Source organism: Fulvia fulva, chromosome 6 (assembly GCF_020509005.1).
Source record: "Fulvia fulva chromosome 6, complete sequence".
Classification (NCBI taxonomy): domain Eukaryota; kingdom Fungi; phylum Ascomycota; class Dothideomycetes; order Mycosphaerellales; family Mycosphaerellaceae; genus Fulvia; species Fulvia fulva.
The window spans coordinates 1,428,069-1,446,810 of NC_063017.1; the positions used below are offsets into that span (position 1 = coordinate 1,428,069).

The 18,742-nt window shown below is 43.2% G+C and overlaps 4 protein-coding genes across 4 annotated transcripts; 3 read left to right on the top strand and 1 right to left on the bottom strand.

The window, feature by feature from the left end:
- Window positions 1-4,203: 4,203 nt before the first annotated feature.
- On the bottom strand, window positions 4,204-5,755 carry CLAFUR5_06842 (Peptidyl-prolyl isomerase CWC27; the record flags this gene model as incomplete). Its single annotated transcript, XM_047905990.1, has 2 exons — window positions 4,204-4,314; window positions 4,391-5,755. 2 exons carry the CDS (start codon window positions 5,753-5,755, stop codon window positions 4,204-4,206), a joined length of 1,476 nt encoding a protein of 491 aa, XP_047763379.1.
- A 253-nt stretch (window positions 5,756-6,008) lies between these two features.
- Window positions 6,009-6,773, top strand: CLAFUR5_06843 (uncharacterized protein; the record flags this gene model as incomplete). The annotated part of the gene is made up of 2 exons (XM_047905991.1): window positions 6,009-6,119; window positions 6,171-6,773. 2 exons carry the CDS (start codon window positions 6,009-6,011, stop codon window positions 6,771-6,773), a joined length of 714 nt encoding a protein of 237 aa, XP_047763380.1.
- Window positions 6,774-7,098: 325 nt separating this feature from the next.
- Window positions 7,099-7,584, top strand: CLAFUR5_20223 (uncharacterized protein; the record flags this gene model as incomplete). The annotated part of the gene is made up of 1 exon (XM_059463059.1): window positions 7,099-7,584. One exon carries the CDS (start codon window positions 7,099-7,101, stop codon window positions 7,582-7,584), a length of 486 nt encoding a protein of 161 aa, XP_059319025.1.
- Window positions 7,585-7,833: 249 nt separating this feature from the next.
- Window positions 7,834-8,337, top strand: CLAFUR5_06844 (uncharacterized protein; the record flags this gene model as incomplete). The annotated part of the gene is made up of 1 exon (XM_047905992.1): window positions 7,834-8,337. One exon carries the CDS (start codon window positions 7,834-7,836, stop codon window positions 8,335-8,337), a length of 504 nt encoding a protein of 167 aa, XP_047763381.1.
- Window positions 8,338-18,742: the final 10,405 nt, after the last annotated feature.

Genomic DNA, 18,742 nt, shown 5'->3' on the forward strand with positions numbered 1-18,742 from the left:
TCCTACGCGTAGCTATAGTATATTACGTACCTTGTTCGACGCTAACTAGCCGGTACTACAGAATTACTCCTCGCGTCGATACTTACCCTATCTAGTATTAACTTACGTTAACTAAAGAATAGACAATTATTCGATATATCCTCGACCCCTATTCGCGAGGATTCGCGCCTACCCTTAGCGAGGTAGTAGATATAGCGGACAAGCTACTCGGTAAATACGACGCGGATCCGGTAGGTAAGAACTAGGTAGAGAGATTCGTTTCGCGCTCTACTAAGCTTAAAACGGCCTTAAACCGAGCGAAGGACCGTTAAAGAATACTCTAGTAAGATCTAGAAGTTATAGGCGCCTAGTTTCAGCTTATATAAGAGACAATTACTAAGTATAGTATATATAACGACGATATCTATAACTTCGACAAGACGGGCTTTTAAATAGGCGTAATTAGCTCTATAAAAGTCGTTACTAGCTTAGAACGACGCTCTCGCCCTACGACTACTTAGCCTAGTAATAGAGAGTAGGCTATAGTTATTTAGAGCATCTATACCGCTAGCTACTCGACCCCGCCCTTTAATATCTAGAAAGGGCGCGTCTATATTTTAGTATAGTACGAAGAGGTAGATATACCGCGGAATTAGAAGCTTACGGTCTCTAAGAATAGATAGATGAACAACATACTTAGCCTCGAGTAGTTAAAGTACTTTGATGCGTATATAGAGGCGCGTTCTATAGGTAGCTATATGTTACTTATTTTAGACGGCTTTAAGAGCTATTTAAACTAGGGTTTTAAGGACTATTATCTAAACTATAAGATCCTTACGCTCTATATACCGGCGTATTCGTCGTATATCCTATAGCCTCTTAACGTAGTTTGTTTTACGCCGTGAGGCTAAAGTACTTATAATAAGTACGGGACTTAGCGCGTTAGCGCGTCCTCTATATTAATAAAGAAACCTTCCTTCCGGCGTTTTAAGACGCGTTTTTCGACGTATTTACCGCGTCAAACTATAAGAAGGCCTTTAAGGCTATAGAGTTAGTTCCTATTAACGCGTAAGTAGTACTTAATCGCCTTAATATACGCCTATAAACCCCGCTAGGACTACTCCCGCCTTAGACGACATTATAGTAGTCTTGAACTCCGAGTAATTCGAAGGAGTTTACGTCGTAATCTAAGCTTATATACGACGCTATACTAAGCAACTCCAAAACAGCTTATAATAGCTTCTCTTAGCTTATAAAAGGCGGCGAAGTAATGCTATAAGAGAATGCGCTTCTTAGAGCTCGTAACTCTAAGCTTAAACAATAAGTTAAGACTCTTATAAAGCGCCGATCTCGTAAACAAAAGCGTCTCTAGTACGGCGGGGTCTTAGAGTATAGAGTTGGCTCGTTATAGGTAGTCGTCGAGTCGTTAAAGGCTATAGAACAGTCAAAGAAGAGTCGTAGGTCAGAGGGTACGAAAGAGGGCTAGCTAAGTAGACGGCGGTATAGTAACTACGGTCGGACTGGCTATAACGTACGAACGTACTAGGAAGACAGAGAGAACAATTCTAAATCGGATGAGAGTATTAAGTTCACTAGTTCTCTATTTAATAGTAGTGAAAACAATTAATAAAGAATGCGAGTTAGTCGTACTAAGACAAAATTCCTAGCTCACTAGTGTTCCTAGCTCACTAGTACTTTACGTTATAACGTACTTTACTACCGAGCGGGCCATACTACCGAGCGGGCTACTTTTGCTAAGAACTATACTACTTCTACTTTAATTACGACGGTATCTTAATACGACGACATCCTATAGAATCGTTACTAGGAGGACAATTCCTCTTCAGATTCTTCGCTATCTAGTAAGTCTACTTGATAGGTACGTACGTTATACCCCGACTCGCTACATCGCTTATAGCGTCGTAGCCTTAGTACTAGCCGAACACTATCTAGCGACTCTCTACTTACTTTCTACCTCCTAGTATCCTCTAGAGGTATTAGTTGCGACGCCTTATCGAAGGTTAGAGACCCTCTAGACTGAATATACTTGCGCTTTCGTGCTTTCCACTGTAGAAGGGCCTCGTTAGACTTACGTAGCTTACTGATCTCGCTTCGTATAAGAGCTATCTAATACGCTATCTCTCTACTCCCTCTCTATTGCCCTATTAAACGACCTTCCTCTTTCTACTACGCCTTTCTGAACCCGTAACGACGCTCTGAGACGTAATGACACCTATTATAAACCCTGTCTCGTCGAAGTTGTAGCTGTCCTAGTCAAGGATGCTATACTTCTCCTTTATATTACGTATAAGCAAGAACTACTTCTCGATAACGTCTATATCTTCTATTAGGGCTCGCTAACCATCGTATCTACGTGTTATACGAACCTTTAGCTCACGATGCCGCCTAATAAACCTGTCTGTCTAATTAAGACCAGCGGGCTTAAGACTCTTCTCTTATAGTAATGAATCGGCTATTACTCGTATACTAGCTTTTAATAGCGGGAAACCTCTAAGATCCAGCTCGTGTATATACTCAAGTATCACCCTCTCTTCTAGCTCTGTAAGCTTCTTCGAATCGGGCTCGTAGTCACCCCGAGGAGGTCGTCTATTCAATCGATACCCTAGTGTAGTTCGAGACGCGTCGTATACCTTTGTAGCAAGTCGATTCGTGATTGTCGCGTCGCGTTCCGTGGCCTGGACAGCTAAGGTCAGTTTGGCCTCGTTTGAAGACAATACACGCTGTAATGGTGGTTGCATAGCTGTATCTGTCGAAGTGGTACAGTTCTTGGCAAAAGTGGCCCGCTCGGTGGTGTGGCCCGCTCGGTGGTGAAGCACGTTAAGCGCCTCGTTATTGCCTAATATACTGTTTTGTTTAAAACGTCGCGGTTTAACGCGACGATCGAGGAAGCCGAATGCACTAGGTGTTTATGCTAGTGTTCTAGGGTGCCGCTGGTATCCAGAATAGAACTATGGACGTCGCGAGCACAGTCGAATGCCTCCATTGGCCTCTCTATGCAGATGTCGACATACCGGCCCAGTAAAGCGAGACAGGAGTCATCGTAGTCGATACTGAAATGATCGCGTATGAGAGATAGTCCTAGAAGGCTGTAAAGCTTGTCCCGAACATCGGTACAAGCCTTTGCACTGTGAAACATGATGAGGTGCCGCGATCAGGTGACCTTTCGACGCGCTCACGCTCCTCGAAGAGCATGCTACACGAGGTGGGCTGATCCCACCGTCGCAGAAGTTTCTCGTGTATAGGCGCCGTTGCGCCGGCAAAGATGAACACTGACTTCGCTAAGAGTAGCTCCTGAGTGACCCAGGCCCTCTGGAAGTATGGTTTGTTGTCGAGAATTTTCATCACTGCTTGCCAGCGATCACGGCTCTGATACCACCGCCAATCTTGCGGCTCGACTGGCCAGCTCCAGTACGTGAAGTCCAACATGCTCGGGTCCTGGTTCAGAAACTCGGCCACGGCAGCAGTGTCCTCCTTTGACACTTCCCCACGGCAGGATGCCGTGCATCTCGCGTTGGTGTGGATTTCATGCATGACGCCCACTTGTTGGCTCTTCTCGTTGTGATCGTCCTGGTTGATGCAAATTGAGTCTATCCAGAAACAGCTCCAACTTTTGGGAGCGTAGTGTTGCATCTGCCACAATGCATAATAAGCGTTCGAAGTTACCTGGAACGGTCGATCGTTGACCTGGATAGTCTTGTTTTGTTGTGGGCTGCCCCATGTGTATAAGATGGCCACATATTCTTGCTCGATACTGCCGGACAGCTCGAAAACTTCAGTCCGACAGCGGAGAACCTGAGTACCGTCATCTGACAGGATGTAAAGGAGTCGCAGATGAGAGGTTGCGCCAGGGAGCGGATCGTGTATGAAGTGGTCTTGAGGCGAATGATTGTCCATAGCGCTGCACGAGATCTGATGGTGCAGAGGCGCACGCCGGGGTGCTCATACGTAGCATTCTTCCGCTGCCCAGACGCAGTAATAGCGCCAACTAATAGTAGTTGACATATTGTAGATATAGAAAAGACCAGACACAGCAGAAGATGTGCGATCGCCTATTCATTATCAACAGGCCTAGGTAACCGCTGGTGCGAGGTGGCACAGAGTTCCTCCGGTAGGACAATGCGGTTGTCCTTGGGATCGAGGCATCATCAGGTGGCACTGTGTTGCGCAAGTATAGGTAGCACCTCGCTGCATGCCAAAATTAGCTTATCTTTTTGCTTTCTCCTTCCCCTTCCTCTTCTCCTCCTTAATCGCCCTGGCCTTCTCCCTTGGATCAATGACCCCAATCTCTTCCATTTTCCTTTTCCACTCCAAGTCCTGTTCACGTCTTAGTCAGCTTTTTCTACAGCATCATATGATACGGACTCTTCGTCACCTGGCGTCTTATACATACCTTACCAAGGGTGTCTTTAGCAAATGTGAGAGTATGAGCCATCCAGCCGGGATCATCGTCGCCATCCTTCTCGGCTTCCCCATCTGGCTTCTCGTCGTCCCAGGACTTGCATGATTGACAGTTTGCGATGAAATGGAGATCGCATAGAGCTGCTTCTTCGTCGTCGTCTGCGTCGCTGGATGGGTTGGGTTCTGGATTGGGGTGGGTTTTGGTGGTGTCGTTCGCGGGTTCTGGTGCGGCTTCGGTAGGTAATGTATCGAGCCGCTGTTTGAACGTCTGGAAGAGGTTGAAGGCGCCTTTCTCGTCCGTTGCTTTGCCTCGTTTTCGACCTCGCGTACTTGTCGTGGGGATCATCGCTTCGAGAGCTGACTTCGGCTTCTCTTCTTTTTGGGGTTTGATGTCAACTGTTCGCTTCATGCTGGCTTTCAACGCTTGGATCTCGGCATTTGTATGGTCCAGCTTTCGTTTCCGCCTGTCCTCCTCTGTTTCGGACTCTTCTTCGCTGTCTTCTGCTTCCTCGATCTTGGCGGGTGCTCCTGCTGTGGTCGTTTGAGGTATTGCAATGTCCTCTTCTGGCACGATAACCTCATCCTTCGGCTTTGCAAGCTTCTTCTCTTTCTTCGGTATCTTTGCGACCTTCTCTTCTGGCTCTTCAGGCTCGACCGCTACCAGCTTTGGATTCGCCTTGACCTTCTTCACCACAGGCGCCATCTCCTCCTCTCCTTCATCCCCGCCGAAGCTCAGCACCTGCTTTCCCATTGGCTTCTTCCTCTTCTTAACCTGTGTCTTCTCTTCCTTTGACCTAGGTGCCACTTTCACTCCCGCAACCATATCCTCGAAAGGATTGACCAAAATCTCAGCACCTGTGACTTTGGTAGGATACAACGGCCTCTCACTTCCCTCACTCGCCATCTCCACGTCCTGACTCATCTTCATCAAGTTGTAAATCGTGTCTCCCTCCACTCTCCCGAACATGGTGTTCTTCCCCTGCAACTCTGGCGTAGCATCCAATGTGAAGAAGAACTGGCTGCCATTGCTGTTCGCTCCTTCGTTCGCCATCCCCAGCAGTCCTCGCCTGTTGTACTTGAGCCTGCTGTGGAATTCATCTTCGAACGTGCCGCCATTTTCGAGGGCAGATTCGCCGCCTTGACCCGTTCCTGTAGGGTCGCCTCCTTGGACGATAAAGCCTGGAAGCAAGCGGTGGAAGATGGTATTGGTGTAGTAGCCATCCAGACAGTGCTGCAGAAAGTTGCGACTGGCGAGTGGAGTCTGCTTTGCGAAGAGGGAGAGTTCGATGTCGCCGGAGGTTGTGTTGAGGATTACTTTCGCCGTCGGTTGCGGTTCGAGGTTGTAGAGGTTCGCCATGGAGATTCGCAGCCTTGGAGGCTATTCTTGCTGTTATCGCATATGATGTCTCAGGAAGATGTTGTGACCTCGAACTTTCACCTGATGATCTGCGCCGGAATTGAGCCCGCTGGCCTTCGTCATCTTGTGACCACAGCTCCAACTTCAACTCAGCAACCTAACAACAACATCCACTACCCTGAACATCTCTACGCTGGCTTTCCATTCCCAAGACGAGATCGAGACGCTGTACAGCAGCTACAGTCAACACATCATGTCCGAAGTCACCTTCGCCAAGCAGTTCCTGGCGACCATCGACAAGAAGCCCATCAAGCTTCCAGCAGACCATGTCAGCGATCCCAGGCAGTATCCTAACCAGAGTCCTGTAAGACATACCTTTCAAATAGCCTAAATCCTCCGGCTGACCAACGCGCAGTACATTCTCCCTCGCCAAACACACCCCTTCCCAACCCGCAAGGGCCCCACATCCTCTCAGCAAGCCTCGCAAAAGACCATAACCGCGACCCTCAAACCTATGCGAAACGGCGAGACTATCACGATCCCGAACGTTGCTCTCGATACGACGATTCACGACCTCAAGACCCAATATGCCTCCAAGACAAGCATCCCTCAGGATAAGATCAAGGTGCTCTATAACAAAAAGCCCGTAACAGATCTCAAAACGCTCAAAGACATTGGGATCGAAAGTGATGCGGAGCTGAGTCTGATGATCATGGGCGGCACGGGAGGTACACCGAGGGGTCAGTCACCGGCTGTGGTGGAGAAGGATAGAGTACCCGTGCCTGAAGTGCCGAAGGGCGACCCGATGGATGTGGACGAGAAGACGAGTGCGCCAGAGAGTGAAAAGGCAAATGCCGAGGCTGAGGACAAGAAAGAGCCTGAGGGAGCGGCGGCAATTCTGAAGACGGATGAGTTTTGGGCGGATCTTGGTGGGTTCTTGAGCCAGCGGTTGAGGGATGATGAGGTTGCGGCGAAGCTTTTGACGGTGTTCAAGAGTGCTAGTAAGGGGTATCAGTAGGACTGGTGGGATGTGAGGAAGTGGTGGTAGGGATCATGGAGGCAGTAGGTGAGCAAATGTTGTGCAAAGCGTTGACCTCAGTCGATAGAGATACCATCTTGCGAATCCAGTGCGTTTCTTCCTGTCCGATCTCTTTCCGCCCGACATACCACGAAGCGCGGAGGTGAGGCGCCGGCGCGATGTCACTTCTTCACCACATCGAGGCTCACTGATCAGATCTCATTGACATTCTTCAACAGTGAACAGTGCTAGCCCCGCCATCGGACATATAGCAGCACGGACACACCGCCAGCTGCACCAATCCTCATTCCTCACCTACGACAACATGCCTAGCAAACACTTCACCACACACGACACCCCCGAATGGCACCACCTCAAAAACCGCATCAACACAGACCTCATAACCTCAACCCCCACCCTCCACCCCTCCGACATTCCCACGGATCTCCTCCAAAAATCCACGCAAACAATCCTCTCCCTCCTACTCCTCTACTACGGCGAACTCCGCAGCGAATTCCAAATGGCCAAGAACGCCCTCCTGCACATCCCCGACGTTATAAAACGCTGGGAGACGATGCCGCAGGTGTGGGAGAGGACTCCACTGCCGGAGATGAGTGAGGAGGAGGCGAGGGAGTTTGTGGTGGCGGGGATTAGGGAGATTATTGAGTGTAAGAGGGATATGGTGAGGGTGGTGGAGAGGATCGAGGAGTGGAGGAGACGGTGGGGGAGGATTGATGTGGTGATGGATAGGGGGTGGGAGGAGAAGGCGGGGAGGTTGATGAGGGAGTGGGAGAGGGGGTTTTCGGGGTAGAGGGCTGTGGGTTTGGTGGGTTTGCCTGGGTGTGCGTGTGTGTGGTGTGCAGATGGTGTGAAGCTGCGTGTCTCAGTGGTTGAGGAAAAAAAACACTGCCATAAGCCTTGCAGCGACGGGGTACTGCAGTTCTGAGACATGCTCACTCGCACGCAAATAATACACGAGAAGGCGCACCATCGCTATCGTTGCATCTGGTCACCATCAGTAACATCAGACTTTCTCGCTATAACGCACAAACAAAAAGCCATGCTCGAACCCATCCACAACACCTTGCGCGACCTCGAAGCCAAGATCGAACACACCTGCATAGACCAACCACTTCTACTACAGAACATCCTCCTGTTGCCGACGTACACGTACTGGACCATCTTCACCGTGGTGGCACTCTACCTATTCGTCTTCGGCATCATCACAATCGATTGGCTGATCCGCTACACATCTTCATCCGCCCTTCACATGGATCTGTTTCAGGTGCTTGCAATAGTGGCTTATGCCATCACTGACAAGGCGTGGGCGTGGGACTGGAGAATGGGCGTGATGGCCGGAGGGTCGATCTACAATTCGTTGAGGGAGATTGGGTTCGTGAAGACGGCTGAGCTCGCAGCGGCGGGTGTGGTGGCTCATGAGGCACCAGACCTTGCGTGGGAGGTGATCAAGTTGTCATTCAAGGGTTGTGTGAGGATTGTGATGGGTGTTGTCGGGGTGGTGGTTAGAGGTATCTGCTGGTATGTTCTGGACTTGGGTGATTGAGGAGGATAATGTAGACTTTGAGAGTCACGGGCTCGGGGTGGAAGATTTGGCGACATGGCTTAGTGGCATATGAATACGTCTAGCTATTTCAGTCCATGGTCATCAGGCTGTCGTGTATCTTGGCAGCACCGTTCTATCTAAACTCCGAGGTTAAGTCCGCTCGTACGAGACGCGTGCATGATGCATGCATACCAGAACCGCGCTTCTCCGCATCCTCTTACCTCAGTGGAACTCAGACGCTTCGGGTAAAGCTCAGGGTCTACCTCAGCTACGAGCTTTGGCGAAGCGCCTAAGATCAAATAGGCCCTACTTTAGTGAATCCGATTGTTCGTAACGACGAAGACGACTTTAAAGCGTCGTAATAGCACGACCGTACGTCGTCGTATACCCGTAGATAGTAGAACCGATAGCGCCGAAATAGCTTTAAGTTATATATAAATATATTTATTTCTAAGATAAATAGCTTCTTTGTGTAACGGTTTATAGTCGTATTAATACAAAGTAGCTAGGTACGTAGGAAAAAGGAGCGCGAGGTACGCCGAGGCTATATATAAGCCGAGGTACTACGCTAGTACGCGCGGTCACGTGACCCACGTACTAGCTAGACATTCACTAGGCCTAGGGCCGTAACACTACCTCCCCCTTCAAAATCGCGCTCAGTCCCTTAAGCTCGTAGTATAGCCGCTATAAACGCGGCGTTATCCTCTATATTATCCTCTATACCGTCTATCTTATCTATCTTTATTAGTCCGGTATCGTATTCGTTAATCTTAGTATTATCGTATCCTCTACGGTAGCTAACCTAGCCTATACGAGTCGTGATTTCGTTTCTACCGTAGCGATATATAAACTCCGCGAAGGAGTCCGTTATAGTAGCTATTACTTAAGTCGAGGAAGAGCTACGGTACCTATTACTAGCTTAAGCTAGCGGTATATCCGTAGTTACCGAGTTAAGGGAAGTATACTACTTATATTAACGTATATCCGGTACTTACCTACTAACGGTCATCTTTCTAAAAGTAGCCGCCTACGGGCTATTATAAGTACTAGTATTAGGTTCGTAATACGTAACTACTAGAAGAGCTATAGGTACCTACGCGAATAACTCACGTAGCCTACCTATAGTTACCGGGTTAGACGTAACTATTAATAAAGCGTTCGCGGCTAAAGCGTTTATTACTTCGCCGATTATAACGTCTTTAGGTATATCCTTATTAGGAATCTATCCTAGTAGCGGCGTAAACCTAGCTAGCCTATCCTTCGTAGGATAGTTATAGTAGAAGTCCGCGATAGAGGCGGTAGTAGTATCTATTAACTCCTCGGCGGGCTCCTAAGTAGGCTTACTATAACCTACCTATTATATTAGGTATATATACCTTCGTTCCTTCCTCCTACCGCGTAGCGCTAGGCCTAGCGGCAATGTACTCTTTATGTTAAGCACTATATCTAGAAGCTAATACGTACTTATATCTCCGTTATTATCTTCTACCTCGATCGGGGCCGGAGGTAGCTATACTTATCCTAGTATTAGTACGTATATAGGTATTAGTAAGTTGGCGTAAAAGCTATTATAGAGGTTACTTAGGGACCGAGGGAGGTCTAGACGGTACGTGTCGTATAGTAGCACCTTAGTGACTACGTATAGTCTAGTATAGCGGTAATTAAGTTTCTTTAATAGGCGCTTAGTACGCTAGTTACGTATACTAAGGTGTACTAGGTCTCCGACTTCGTACCGTAGTATAATCGTTCTATACTTATTAGTATATTTAGCTTACGATACTTATACTATTACTATAGAGTCTCGTAGCTTATACCTAAGGTCTATTATACGTTATACGAATACATTTATAGACTCTACGTCTAATCGCTATTTATACGGAAGTAGTTATATAGGGAGGTTAAGTTTAGTATCTATATAACGTAGGTTCTTACTAATGCTCGCTATAAAAGGACTTACGCTAGTCGTCTCGGAGACGTAGTCGTTCATAGTAAACTCTATAAGTAGGAGCCAATCTAGCTAGTTATCCTAAGCGTAAATAGTGAGCGTACGTAGGTACTATTCTATTATCTTATTAGTATTCTCGCTTTAACTATTAGTCTTAGGGTAATAGCCAGTTAAGATCTTACGCTTGATTTATAGTAACTCGTAGAGGCGTCCCTAGAAGGCTAATACCTATTAAGGACTACGATCCGACGTAATTGTCTTTAGTAGACTATATTAGGAGAAGATATACTTTACGTAGATATATACGATATACTCCGCTATTATTTCTAATACTAGGATATAATGCCGCTCCTTACCTAAACGGTCTATAACTATAAGTACGTTCTTATAGTACTGACTATCTACCGTGTACTTAGCCCTTAGTAGTTCGATAACGAAGTCTAAGGTAACGTCGTCCTACGTATCGAATAGGACTAGTAGTAGAGTAAGTAGTCTATATCAAGGTTCGTTAATGCTACGGCTATTACGGTATATACGGTATACTCGTACGATAGATCTAATAAACCGTGTTATTTGTAGCTATATATAGTAACGTAATACTAACCGGCTCGTAGTTCTCTTACCGGGGTACTCTATAGTAGGTGTATTGTAGAAGGCCTTAACGATACGTATACGTATAGTGTTTTCCTTATCTTTAGTAGGTAGGATAAAGAGACTATAACCGCTATGTCTATTCTTATTATAGATTATCCTATCGACTAGCATCCCGTACTTATCGTCAATCTTGTTCTTTCGTAGTAGTTTAATAGGTTCGCCTACTACTAACTAGGTCGTAGCTTCGATTATATCGTCCTGTTCGTATAGCTTACTAATGTCGGCTAATAGCGCTTTGTCTATTACTACTCCTTCGACTTCGGATACGCTTAGCCGTAGGATTTAGCTAGCGCTAATAGATAAGAAGTGTTCTAGTTTAAGTAGTATACGATCTTGCTATACGTACCGCGGATCTGATTTGTTATATAGAATCGCGTCCTATAAACGTCTAGTAAGGCTATCTAGTTTAGCTCCTTAAACACCTAGACGATATATAATCTTAAAGAAGAATTATAAGAGGAACTCGGCCTATCTTACTTGTCGTCTATTTAGTTACTTAGAAGTTATAAAGTATTCGAGGTTCTTATAATCGCTATATACTAGTACTAGGTAGCCGCTTAGATTAGTAAAGTCCTTAAAGTCTAGTTCGTCGATATCGCTAGCTATAAGTTCGGGCTTCTACTCTTTAAATACTTTGACGATAGCAAGTAGTTCCTTATTATAAATGTCGTAATTGTACTCCTACGAGCTTATCTTCTTAGATAGGTATGTAATTGGCCTTAAGATGTTGTCTTTATCGTGTTACAATAGGACCGTAGCCGTAATAAAGTTACTCATATCCGTTTTAAGTACTATTCTACGTCCTAGGACAAACATCGCTAATATAGTACCTTTAGTATCGGTAAAAGCTTGCTTCAGTCCGTCGAATACCTTCTAACACTCCTCTGTCTATTACTAAGGGCAGTCCTTCTTAGTTAGCTTTACTATAGGTAATACTATCTTGCTATAGTCCTTAATAAAGCGCCGATAGAACCCGGAGAACCTATTAAACGTAAGAATATCTTTTCTGTTTACTAGTATTCCCTATTCCCTTATAGCTTATACCTTAGCTAGGTCTATTAAGACTCCGTCCTTGCCGATAATAAGGCCTAGGTATTTAGTAGATTAGGTATAAAACTTATATTTAGTAATTTCGAGTTATAGGCCGGCTTTACTATATTTACGAAGTACCTTCTTAATATACTCTATATACTCCTTAAGAGTATCGCTAAAGATGAGTATATTATCTAGGTATGCCGACGTAAAGTCGTTAAGGAACTCTCGTAGTATATCGTTAATATAAGACTAGAAAGTACTAGGGGCATTATATAACCCGAATAGTATTACTAGGTATTTAAACTGTCTATATTGTGTTATAAATACGGTCAGCTATTCGGAGCCCTCTACTATTCTAATACGATTGAAAGCGGTAATAACATCTAGCTTAGTAAAGTACTTCTTACTAGCAATACGATTAATTATGTCTTATATTAAGGGTATAGGATACCTAGACTTAATCGTACGTTCGTTAACTTATCTATAGTTAATATAGACTCTTAATCTACCTCCTAGTTTCTTAATAATAAGTACGGGTGATAAAGTATCTGCTCTACCTTTGTATCTATTAAGAATATATAGGCCGTAGGACAAGTATATAGGTATAGGTATATTATATAACTAGATCACGTGACTAGGGTTTACTAGCCTATAGGCTAGCAAATATCCGGACACCTAGTATCTATCTATACTAACACTAGCGATACTATATATAGATATACGCTATCCTATTAGGTCCTTCTTCGTCTTCCGTATAATCCGCCGTCTTCTACTACTACGTAACTCGTACCTATTTAATAGGTTATAAGCCCGGGTTAGTAACTCGGTGTTTCACCCTCGACAAAGTCGTATTAGAGTTATTCCTCTTTAGAACAAAAGGAAGGCAGACTAGAGGCCGTACCCGCCTTATATAGGAAGCTAGAGCCGTGCTATAGGTATATATAAGACGTTAAAGAGCCTAGTAAGGTACTATTAGACTCCGAGTTAGGGAGCCTATACTAATACCTTAGATAAGTAGGCGAGCTTACTAAGAAGAGTCGCTCTCCGGACATCGCGTTCGTATCGACTAACTATTTATTCTAAGAGAGCCGTAGTGTCTTAGAAACCCCCTCTACTAAGAGAGTTACGCTACAGTGTCTTAGTACTAATACGATCCTTACCGACCGACTTTCCTCCTCTTCCTGGCGGATAGCTATCCTCTCCGCTATTAACCTCGCGTTCGGTTTATCCTATTTCGATCCGATCGCGTACGACCGAATATATCCTTTTACCTAAGGGTAGCTAACCTATCCCTTAACTTATAAAAATAGAGAACGAGACTAGGTTTATAAGAAAGAGAGTAGTACCTCTTCTAATAAGAGAGAACTACGAAATATAGTTCAAGCTAATAAGAATATACCTAGTATCAAAGTAGGTTAACTAGGTCCTCGAAGACATTATTACGGACATTCCCGCTATAACCCTATCTATAGCGACACCCTCTATATTATCGGAGTTATCCCTTCCTTTAGATCAAGCGATAAGAAAGGCATCGTATAGACGGTATAATGTAACGGCCCTATATAAGATGTATATCTGTCTGTTAATAGATGATTAAGAGATGATATACGAAATCCGGTATACAAAGGATTATAGGAATAGGCTAAAGCTAAATACAAGAGAATACTTCTCGCTACTAGAAGAAGTTTGCTTTAGCAATATACTAATTTCGTAATAATAGAGGACTAGTCAATAGATGACGCCTAGTAGGAGCTTAGCTCAATTGTAAGGAGGGCTGTTTTAATCTTGCCTTAGTTCTAAGACATTAAGACTAAGGACAGAAAGATCTAGTAACTCTTAGTAGCTCTACTAGACTTATTTAGCTCAATTCGCGATGCAATTAATGCCTAGGTAAATCTCTTACTATAAGACATTCTTACAATTCTTAGGGAGAAGTAGGAATTAATGATTTATTAAGGGACAGCTATGTTTGCTAAGAAGGGTTTCTAGGGTAAGCTTACGTACTATCTCTATAATAGTGACCATTTTATAAGCAAGTGCCTACACCTTTCTATAGCTTAGTAGGCTATTAGGAACAAGGACAAACTAGTAAGGTTACCTACCCTACTAAGAGATAACCGTTACTACCTCGTAGGAGGTCATTATTACTGAACCTTCGTAATGTCCTTAAGGTGATAACGGACCTTATAAAGTAGATAAAGGAGAACCGTAAGCCAAAGGCCTCCTCTAGTAAGAAGCCTATAAGGGCCTATATAACCTAGGAAGACGTATTAGACTCCAAGATACTATTAGAAGATAATAATATTAATAAGGTTGCCTATTCTACTATAGAAGCTAAAGGTAAGTACCCCTCGTCCGAGTAGTTACTTAACTCTTATACATCATTATATATAACTGACTAAGATTCACTATTTAGGGCACTAAAGCCTATTTAAAAGGGGAAGTAGATCAAGGTTAGGGGTAGCTATCTATAAGCTATATATATAGGAAGTGTAGTAATAGGTAGTCCTTCTAGAAAGCAAATTGTCTTAGAAAATGTCCTGTTTGTTCCTAGCCTTAGAGTTAGTCTTGTTTCGTAGAATTAGTTTAGCTAACAGTTTGCTATCTAACTACCTAGTTTCACCCTAAAATCCTTGTCTAGTAAACCCGTGATCTAGACTAAACTTCGAGGAGGAGTACCGTTTATCTACTCGATCTCGGAAATTCTTAAGCTATAGTATACTAGTATACTCTCTTAAGAACGTGACGGCACCGCTATAGCTAATACTAAGTCCGAAGATCAGTAGGAGCTATAGTATAGAAGATGTATACACCTTAGTAAGGGAATACTAAGAAACCTATATAGAGTCACTAATAAGAAAGATCCTATTCCTATTCCTTCTAAACACTAGAATTGTAAGGTCTGCTCCCTTGGAAATATAAGGAAGTTCAAAGGACCTACTATAGAGAGGAAAGGGGAAAGGCTGGCCCTTATCTCTATTAACATCGATAGGCCTTTTAGGGCGCAGTCTCTAGGCTAGGATACAAATATTAGCTTAAGATTGTAGATAACTTCTCTAGGAAGAAGTGGGTAATCCCTTTAAAGGCTAGGAGCGACGCTCCTATAGCCCTACGGGATTAGAAGGTCTAGGCAGAACGGTAGTCAAGGTGCTTTCTGTCTACGATCCGTAGTGATAGTATAAAGGAAATTCTCGCCTTACTAAAAGAGTAGGAGAAAGAGTTTAGTACTTAGATAGACACAACTGATGCCTACAACTCTCTTCAAAATTGACCTATAGAAAGGTCAATTTAAGCCTCTAAGAACATAGTCCGGGCTATACTTAAAGACTCTAGCATACTAGTTAAGTTCTAGCTAGAAGCTTTGTAAGTATAGACTATAATCAGAAACAGACTGCCTAATAGTCCGATTATTAATAGTATTACTCTTTTACTAGAAGAAGCCTTTACTAGCTAAGTACCGTTAGTCGACCATTTCCGCGTCTAGGGATACAAAGCTATAGTCTATATAGACCTAAGAGCCTAACCTTAAGGCTTAAGGAGAGACAAGTTGATAAACCGAGGAAAAGAAGCCGTGTTTATAGGCTACTTAGAAAACACTACAAAATAATAGCTATTCTAGGATCCCGATATAAAAGCTATAAAAGCGTATAGTCACGTCGACTAGTTTAAGAATAAGAAGGGGGGAGATATAGATCTTAGTATCACCTTTACTAACTAGCCGAGTCGAGCGCTATAGCGCAATCCTATTAGGAGGAAGCCCTTTAGGGCGAAATTTTCCGATAGGGGATTATTAGAGACACCGTTACAAAGGCTAGGAGAAAATATTAAGGCGGTTTTAATACTGTCGAAGGCCGATAACGGTAGATCTATACAGAACCTACCTAAGTCATTAATACTATAGTAACCGCTGTTTTTATAACTTCCCCCTCCCCTAAAAGACATTAGGGAATACCAGAAGTTTAGAGATTAGGGTACTTTAATAAAAGAAAAAGAAGATGTCGTTCAGTTCGACCTATCCGAACACCTAGCGCCGCCTTAGGTTGTAGGTAATAAGAGGTCAAGAGGGGACGGAGATAATAACTCTAAAGAGTATAAGGCTAAATACTTTAAGGCTCTTATCGCCTAGATATTCTATCTAGACCCTATAATAAGCTAGGTAGAGGAGATTCTAAACGATGTAGAAGAATATATATTTGCTACTATTAGGCAGGCTATAGCCTATTAGCAGGAAGTACTAATCCTAAAGTCCTATAAGGTAGCCGTAGGAGACCCCGAATAGGGATATATATAGAAAGAGGTAATCGAGAACGAACTTATTGCCTTAGTAAGCAACAATACCTAGGAAGCAGTTATAACGCTAAAGGGTACGAATATAATTATTTCTAGGTAGGTCTTTAATATAAAAAGAATGATTAGTAGAGCTATTAAGAAGTTCAAGGCAAGACTAGTTATAAGAGGGTTTCTATAGAAGTATAGGGTTGATTCGAAGAGACCTTTATACCTACTATTAGACATAATACTCTCCGAGTATTCATAGCAGTAGCGTATAAGAGAGATATCGAGATGTACCTAGTAGATATAGATAATGCTTTTACCTAAAGTAGCCTTCTTAAAGACATCTATATAATCCTACCCCTAGGAGTTAAAGCACCTCTAAACATAGTATTTAAGGTCCTACGAAGCCTTTATAGGCTTAAGCAAGTAGCTAGAGACTAGAACAAGCTCTATGTTACGAAGCTAGAGAAGATTAGATTTACCTAGTCCTAGGTAGATCTATACCTACTTATCTATACGGATAGAGACCTTATAGTCCTTACCTATATAGATGACATACCTATTGTAGCTCCGAAGCTATTAGGTGTTCAGTAGTTTAAGGCTAAGCTTAGAAAAGTGTTTAAGATTAAAGATCTTAGTAAACCTACGAAGATCCTTAGAATAAGGATTATAAGAGACAGGTCCTAAGTCACTTTAAAGCTTGATTAAGGACACTATGTCCACGGTAACTTAGCCAAGATAAACATAGCTAGAGAGAACGCTACGCCAACCTACTCACCTATAGAGAGCTACGAGTATTTAGTGCCTACGGCACCTATAGATAAGAGGTATAACAAACAGGATTACTAGAGCTATAATAGTACCTAGATATAGCTAATAACAATAACAAGGCTAGACTTAGCATTCCCCCTTAGAAGAATTAGCTTATATGTTACTAATCCCTTGTAGTAGTATATAAAGGCTTTAAAGAAGCTCTCCCGATACCTACGGTCTTACCTAGACCTAGGTCTTATATATAGAAAGGGAGGGGGCAATATCTAGAGATACTCGGACTCTAACTACGCTATAGATAAAGTGGATAGAGTCTCAATTCTAGGATACGTGTAGTTCCTTTATAGATTACCTATGTCCTAGATAAGTAGGAAGTAGAAGTCTATTATAACATTAATAATAGAAGCTAAGTTTATAGCTATCAACGTAGCCGTAAAGTAGTTACAGTTTCTTACTACTATCCTTAGAGAAATAGGGTGCCTAGAACTAGTAGGAAAGAGCTCTTTCTAGCCGAGTATAAGGGCAAGTAAGGGCACTATTAACGAGCTAAGGCTAGTTAAGCTTATAGGTGACAACTAAGCCGCTTTAACACTTGTTAAAGATGCCTATATATATAAAAGGTCAAAGCATATCAACGTTATATATAACTATATTAGACATCTCTAGTAGTAGAAGAAGATTATAGTAGACTACTACTATATAAAGGACATAGCTACTAATAGGTTAATAAAGTCCCTTAATAGCTAGTAGTTCCAAAACTTTATAAGGTAGCTCTAGCTTACGTAAAGGGATTGTAGGAGACTATATAGCCTAAGTAGGAGTATTAAGAACATATAGGCCGTAGGACAAGTATATAGGTGTAGGTATGTTATATAACTAGATTATATAACTAGGGTTTACTAGCCTATAGGCTAGCAAACATCCGGATACCTAGTATCTACCTACACTAATACTAGCGATACTATATATAGATACACGCTATCCTATTAGGTCCTTCTTCGTCTTTCGTGTAATCCGCCGTCTTCTACTACTACGTAACTCGTACCTATTTAATAGTATCTACGAATACCCTTCTAGGCTAACTACTCTTAGACCTAGTACGCGATGACTTCGTCCTCCTAGTTTAACATCCGGTAGGGCCTACTAAAAGGCGGTATAGTTCCTAGCTTTAGCTTGATCTCGTAGTTAATACTAGGCCTATATAGTAGAAGCTCCTTCGTATCTTATTTAGAGAAGCAATATGCGAAATCGTAATATATAGGGAGAAGGTAGTCCTTTAGATTAATAGTCTCCTCCTTCTTACGTATAAATTTGTCTACATCGGCTTGTATATATATCTTATAGGTAGAGAGAGTCGGACTAACGCGTTACGCTACTAGTACGAACGCCGCTATACGTATATCAAGTCGCTCGATAGTCTTATTATTAGAAAGTATCCTATAGCCGGTATTAGGCGAGTATGTCGCTATATTATATATATTACGGGCGCTTATAGCGTAGGTAGTAAGTAGGTCTATAGTACGTATATCGCTAGGTTGCTATAGCTCGTTCTTATTAAAGATAAACATTATATATACCTCTACTCCTTTCCGCCTTACTATCTTCTAATTGCCTCCGCGCTAACTTCCTAGATATTCATATCCGGTAGTATCGGCGTAGCTAGTTTCTTTTCGAATAATAGTTTAGCGGTTCGCGGGCGTTCCTTTATTATTATGTTAGAGGTTA